At 40.6% G+C, this 6,577-nt stretch overlaps 2 protein-coding genes across 2 annotated transcripts; both read left to right on the plus strand.

The window, feature by feature from the left end:
* The first annotated feature begins 667 nt into the window (after positions 1-667).
* On the plus strand, positions 668-2,109 carry LOC147979109 (uncharacterized). The gene is made up of 2 exons (XM_087515041.1): positions 668-1,014; positions 1,680-2,109. Exons 1-2 carry the CDS (start codon positions 668-670, stop codon positions 2,107-2,109), a joined length of 777 nt encoding a protein of 258 aa, XP_087371167.1.
* Positions 2,110-4,499: 2,390 nt separating this feature from the next.
* LOC147979110 (uncharacterized) lies at positions 4,500-5,973 on the plus strand. Its single transcript, XM_087515042.1, has 2 exons — positions 4,500-4,846; positions 5,646-5,973. The coding sequence occupies exons 1-2, from the start codon at positions 4,500-4,502 to the stop codon at positions 5,971-5,973; spliced, it is 675 nt and encodes a 224-aa protein (XP_087371168.1).
* The last annotated feature ends 604 nt before the right edge of the window (positions 5,974-6,577 follow it).

Raw genomic sequence — 6,577 nt, forward strand, 5'->3', positions numbered from 1 at the left:
AAACAAAAATGTGAATATAATACATTCTGTACTGATGAAAATCTAGTTTATCTGTAAAATATACTCAGAGATTATCTTGATATAAACAATCCTTTAAAAAATACAAAAATTGTTTTAAAAAACATTAGCATCACACATAGTCTCATTAGTATTTGGTAAGGTCAATTACACTTCAATCACCAGTCCCAAGTACCACAGTAGAGGAGTACAGACCTCCATCATCACCAACCCTGACATATGCAAGTGGGATGAGCAGCCGATAAGTACAGCTTGACAAGATAAATCGGTGCGACAGTAAAATGCCGTCATCACCACCCTTGAGACATGCAAGCGGGATTTAGCAGGTCATTAGTACAGCTTGACAAGACTAGTAAGTGCAGCAGTAAAAACCATTATACTTGGACGGTTACTTCTTCCAGGCCACCACCCGCGCCACCCATTGAGCGGTTGCCACAATGGACTGCAAACGGCGACCCCACGCCACTACACCCACTACACCCACGCCCCCGACGAACCGCCTCCCACAAATCCCCGTCGACGCACTGTAAAAAACCCCATTCTCTTCCATCTCTCCATGATCCCCACAAACAACCATTGCCCTTCCATCTCCCCTGCACACAAACCACAAACTTCTCTCTCACAAGACCACAACCGCCGGAGGAGGGCGATGGCGGAGGAACCATCCACCAAACGTCATCAAGACGAGCCGTCGGACAAGAGCAACAACCTCATCGACGTTCACGTCCCCGGCAAGAAGCGCGAGTACACCAAAACCCTCATAGAGGTTGAGCTCCATGGCAAGGAGACGCTGGAGATCGTCTGCACCAGTGAACCAGACAAGGCCGACGAGGTGATCTCCAGGCTCTGGAGGAAGGCTGGCAGCATGGTTCGTAGGATCGTCGGTGTTGGTGTGCACTACACCAACAGAGATGAACCTCCCCAGATGGCAGCAGTCCTGCAGTTGTGCGTCGACGACCTCTGCTTGGTGTACCACATTGCAGCGACCACAAAATGGTGAGCCATACTACTCATTTGCCCTGTTTTAGTTTATCTGTTTTATTAGTACTGTATCCTGAAAATTTCATCGGACTTGTTTCCCAACTAGATGTACTAGTGTGGCTTCTGAAAAGTGGATGCACTACTGCATTTTCTCAAGTAGATACACTATAAAATGTATTTTTGAACCTGATGCACCGGATTACTATTTGGAAAATCTTGCGGAAGATTAATTTCTGAAGTTGACTGACTAGTCTAATTTCTGAACTTGATCCAATAGTGTAGTTTATGTACTCAATATATTAAAAAGATGTTTCTGAACTTGATGTAGTGAAGTAATTTCTGAATTTGATCTAATGTTATTCTCATAAGAACAAAAACTAAGGACTTGGTGAAGCACTGTTTATGTGTTATCCTATTCAACAAAAGTAAACTAAACTAGTACCAAAGCAGAACATACAACATTGACTGAAACTATGTATAATCCAAAAAAGAAGAATAACATGGTGTACTTAATTTAATTTCAGAACTTTGTTTACTAGTTTATGAAGTACATTCATCTCATTATTTATGCTACATAAACATATACTTAAATGGATTCATTGCTTGTAAGACAAAACAAAAATGAATAATTCAAACATCAAAAGTAATGCTGATTTTCAAAAATGTCTCTCCCCTTGCAGGCCCAAGCACCTGAATGAGTTGCTGCAGCATAAGAAGTTGTTCACATTTGCCGGTTTCAGCATTGAAAGCGACAAAGAGAAGCTGAAGTTGTCCGGTTTGGAGATCAACCCCAACAAGTTCATTGACATTCAGCGCAAGTGGAGAGTACCATACACCGGAAAAGAGTATGACTCCTTGACTGATGTTGCAGCCAACATCATCCATCCATTCTACAAAGGCATGAAGAAGAACATCAACACGCAGGAAGACTACAAACTGTGGGGGACCAGCCCACTGCTAGACAACCTCATCGAGTACACAGGAGTGGATGCATACGCCATGTACAAGGCATGGAGCATCATCGACTACATCACAGATGGTTCGGAAATTACAAAATATCAGGAGGTTGAGAATTACTACGACCAACCCTATTGCCCCTATGCGGGATGAAGATACATCAGAGCCTGCCTTCGTTTTACGTTCGCATGTGCTTGCCTTTTATCTTGTTGTTTCAAATTAGTAGTTTGCTCTTGTTGGGTTGAACCAGTATGATTATGTCGTGCTTGTCATTGTTGAACTAGTTTATTTATGTCATCAAGTACAATGTTTTGCTTATCTCATTATATAAGTTTGGTAGCTTCGTATGTTGTTAATCCATCATTTCAAATTCAAAAGGTAGCTTCTGAATAGAACTTTGTAGCTACTCTAAAGTACTAGTTATGATGCAACTAATCACACAACAATGCTCTATGTCTAGTTTCGATTCAGTATTGTATATAAAACATAACGTTGAGAACAATCAGCACAATTTGAGTTGCTTAACAACGCTTCAAAAGTTGAAGCAAAAATTCTTAGTACTCCATCTAGTGTTCTCATTCATATGTAGCTGCTAGATAATTAACAAGTGCTACAAAACAGAAAAAGTTAAGAAAGCACCAGCACACACTTATGATGGTCGCTTGCAGATTAAGAATCACAGTACTAGTACACTTGATCGGACAGTACATACTTACTACAATAAAAAGTACATAGAAGCATCAGTACGTAAGCGCTACTATGAATGGACTATCGGTACAACTTAATCTAAACGCAAGTACATCTTAAAATTACACTTACACAAAACTGACAAGAACTAGAACAAAAAGTTTCAGTCCAAGTTACTGTTGGAGCCAAGTACTAGATTCAAACAAACAAACAAAAAGAAAAAATTGACCGCCCAAGGTCAAGCGCAGGCCCTGGCGCTGCTAGATACTTAAACTCGAGCCCATAGGCGAATCCCTAGTGATCCGCACATCGCAGGGCCCGCCGATCAGGGCCCACGGGTCAAGAGAGAGAGAGAGAGAGAGAGAGAGAGCCGTGTATAAGCGCTCAGGTAAGTATTCAGAGGATTTCGACCGGTGATCCTCGGCTGCACTTATAAACAGGTTCGGAGCCCCCTCGACTAGCGAGGTGGGACTAAACCCAGAGCGCATGCGCACGCTGCAGTGCACAGCCGCGCGGACGAGATATCTGGGCCGGAAAATGGCCCAATAGCCTGAATCATTTACAAACACCACACCAAATAAGCCCAGTTAAACAAACTAGAGCGCAAGGAAAAAAATATAAACTACAAGAAAAATGTTCAAAACTGAAAATATATAAACTACAATGAACCTCTAAAAAGAAGAGAACTTAATAGCCTATCTGTTGAATGTACATAATTTAAAAAACCGAATTAAATATTACTTTCAAGTTCAACTACTAAAATGCAAAAAGTTCAAACATATAATGTTTGTCAATTATGCTAAATATCTTATTACATAAAATCTAATAAGTTCAACTACTAAAAATGCAAAAATTTCAAACATATAATGTTTGTCAATTATTCTAAATTTCTTATTTACATAAAATCTGACAAGTTCAACTACTAAAATGCAAAAAGTTCAAAATAGAAATTTATTTGTCAATATGCTAAATTTCTAATTTATATAAAATCTCACAAGTTCAACTACTAAAATAAAAGAAGTTCAAATTAGGATTTATTTGTCAATTCTGCTAAATTTCTAATTTATATAAAATTTGTACACACCTCAACGAACGGTCTGGTCGTAAAATAATCTCAATCCCCACAAGACACCTAAAAAAACAAAAAAACTCAGTTCAATCATACATATGACATAAGTACTAAAAAAGCAGGATCAGTCAGGCCACTCACACCACTACGACACCAAATTTCAAAACCGCACGCTGTATGAAATTACATTTCAGTTCACACAGCACTAAACCATAAGTGCACTAAAATGATAATACAAAAACTATAAAGGCCTGACTTAGGTAAGTACAGATGAAAATAAAATAAGTACCGGTTTTGAGCAACAACTCCCGGGGCACTGAAAAATGTCTTCAGATAAACTAGTCTATAAAACTTCAGTGGAAAAACAAATACTTAACATCCTCAGGGAAAAACATCACAAAGCATACGTCACCTAAACAGTCCAAAATGCCGTCATCACCACCCCTGAGATGTGCAAGTGGGATTTAGCAGGTCATAAGTACAGCTTGACAAGACAAGTCAGTGCAGCAGTAAAACCATTTGAATTGGATGGTTGCTTCTTCAAGGCCACCACCCGCGTCATCCACTGAGCGGTTGCCACAAGGGACTGCAAACAGGCACCCCCATGACCACCACACCCACGCCCCTGACGAACCGCCTCCCACACATCCCCGTCGACGCACTGCAAAATACCCCATCATCTTCCATCTCTGCCTCATTTCCAGAAACCACCATTGTCGCTTCAATCTCCACTTCACACAAAACACAAACTTCTCTCTCCCAAGCCCACAGTCGCCACTGGAAGGCGATGGCGGACGAACCATCCGCCAAGCGTCATCATGGTGAGCCATCGGACAAGAGTAGCGACCTCATCAACGTTCACGTCCCCGGTGAGAAGCGCGAGTACACGAGAACCCTCACAGGGGTTGAGCTCCATGGCAAAGAGACGCTGGAGATCGTCTGCACCAGCGAACCAGACAAGGCCGGCGAGGTGATGAGCAGGCTCAGGATGAAGGGCGGCGGCTTGTATCCGAGCTTCATCGGAGTTGATGTGGAGTTCACCAGGGATGATGAACCTCCACAGATGGCGGCAGTCCTGCAGTTGTGCGTCGAGGAACTCTGCTTGGTTTACCACATTGCAGCAGCCACAAAATGGTAACCCATACTACTGTTCATTCATCTATTGTACTAGTACTACTTACTAGAAACTTCATTAAACTAGTTTCCCCAACTAGATGAACTACTATACTTTGTGAAGTGTATGCACGAGTACATTTTTCTCAACTTACATGCAATTCTGAAACTGTGAAGTGGATTGTTTCACCAGATTAGCATCTGAAAAAAAATATTTATAGAATTCTGAACTTGATGCACCAAATTAATTTCTGAAAATGATGTGCTAGCATAGACTATGATCTTGATGCACTAGTATAGTTATATAGAATTGATGTATTAAAAGATGTTTGGTGAAGTGGTATAGGTCCATATCTTGATGCACATGTTTCTCAAATTAATTCCTGAACTTCATATAGAATTGATGTACAAAGATGTATCAAGCACTGGTATAGGTCTTTTATTCAACCAAAAAAGAAAACTAAACTTGAATCAAGCAGCACATATATCATTTAATCTGTTAAAATGATTCTTGAATTTGGTGAAGCACTCAAGACAGCAAAAAAGAAAAATAACATGGTGTAGTTGAATTTAATTTCAGGACTTTGTGTACTAGTTTCTGGACTACATTCATCCATGACTTATACTATTTAAGCATCTACCTCATGGATTATCACTTTCAAAAACAAAAAACAAAAGAATTAAATATTCAAAAAAGAACACTAACCTTCAATGTGTGTCTCCCCCCTTGCAGGCCCAAGCGCCTCAAACAGTTCCTGTAGGAGGAGAAATTGTACACATTTGTCGGTTTCAACATTGGCGATAAGCGGATGCTGAACAGGTCTGGTTTGGAGATCAACCCCAACAACTTCATCGACATGCAGCGCAAGTGGAAAGATCCACACACCACCAAATACTTCAACTCCTTGGCCGATGTTGCAGGCGGCGTCATCCACCCATCCTACAAAGGCATGAAGAATAAGATGGACAAGGGAGAACACAAAAAGTGGGGGACCAGCCCGCTGCCAGACAACCTCATCACGTACGCAGGAATAGATGCGTACGCCACATACAAGTCATGGAAGACAATCGACAACATCGTGACAGATTGGGATATTTCAGAAGAGCAGGAAGCTGACCCCTACTACCACTGCAACTTCGCGGGATGAGGATGCATGAAAGTCTGCATTCGTGTTGCTCGCACTTCTGCCTGTCCTTAATGCTGTTGTTTCAGATTTGTAGTTTGCTTTTGTTATGTTGAACCAGCTACCTTATGTTATGTGTGTCAGGGTTTGAACAAGTTTGCCTATTTATATCATGTACATTGTTTGCTTATGTCAGTTAACAAGTTTGCTAGCTTCCTATTTTTGTTCATCCATCATTTGAAGTTGAAGTAGGTTGAAGTTGAAACTAGTCATGCAGAAACAAAAAATCATACATGGATATTTTCACAAAAAATAACAAAAACAGTGGCAGACTAACTAAGGACAACATCAAAATAGTAGAATTGGACGCTCAGTACAGCTTAGACATTTACGGTAGTACTATCACACTATGAAAATTCAGTTTTTAGTTTCAGAAGAACACTAAAAAGACTAAGTTTCAGCCGAGGACTACTAACAGCATCGTGCTAATAGTAGTTAGAAATTTACTAAGTACTGCAACAGGAAAAGCAAAGAACAATTAGTACACATTTCCAAGCCACTAGCATGCTAGGACTGAGAGTTCTGGTACACTTGAACAAACGGTACATTCATTCTATAAAATATAAAA

This window comes from Triticum urartu, chromosome 3A (genome assembly GCF_056163025.1).
Source record: "Triticum urartu cultivar PI428250 chromosome 3A, HENAU_Tu73, whole genome shotgun sequence".
Taxonomy (NCBI): Eukaryota; Viridiplantae; Streptophyta; class Magnoliopsida; order Poales; family Poaceae; genus Triticum; species Triticum urartu.

Coding starts and splice junctions, on each gene's coding strand:
- LOC147979109 (XM_087515041.1), top strand. CDS start 668: ATGGCGGAGGAACCATCCACCAAACGTCATCAAGACGAGCCGTCGGAC. Junction 1,015..1,679: donor ATTGCAGCGACCACAAAATG/GTGAGCCATACT, acceptor CTCCCCTTGCAG/GCCCAAGCACCTGAATGAGT.
- LOC147979110 (XM_087515042.1), top strand. CDS start 4,500: ATGGCGGACGAACCATCCGCCAAGCGTCATCATGGTGAGCCATCGGAC. Junction 4,847..5,645: donor ATTGCAGCAGCCACAAAATG/GTAACCCATACT, acceptor GATGCTGAACAG/GTCTGGTTTGGAGATCAACC.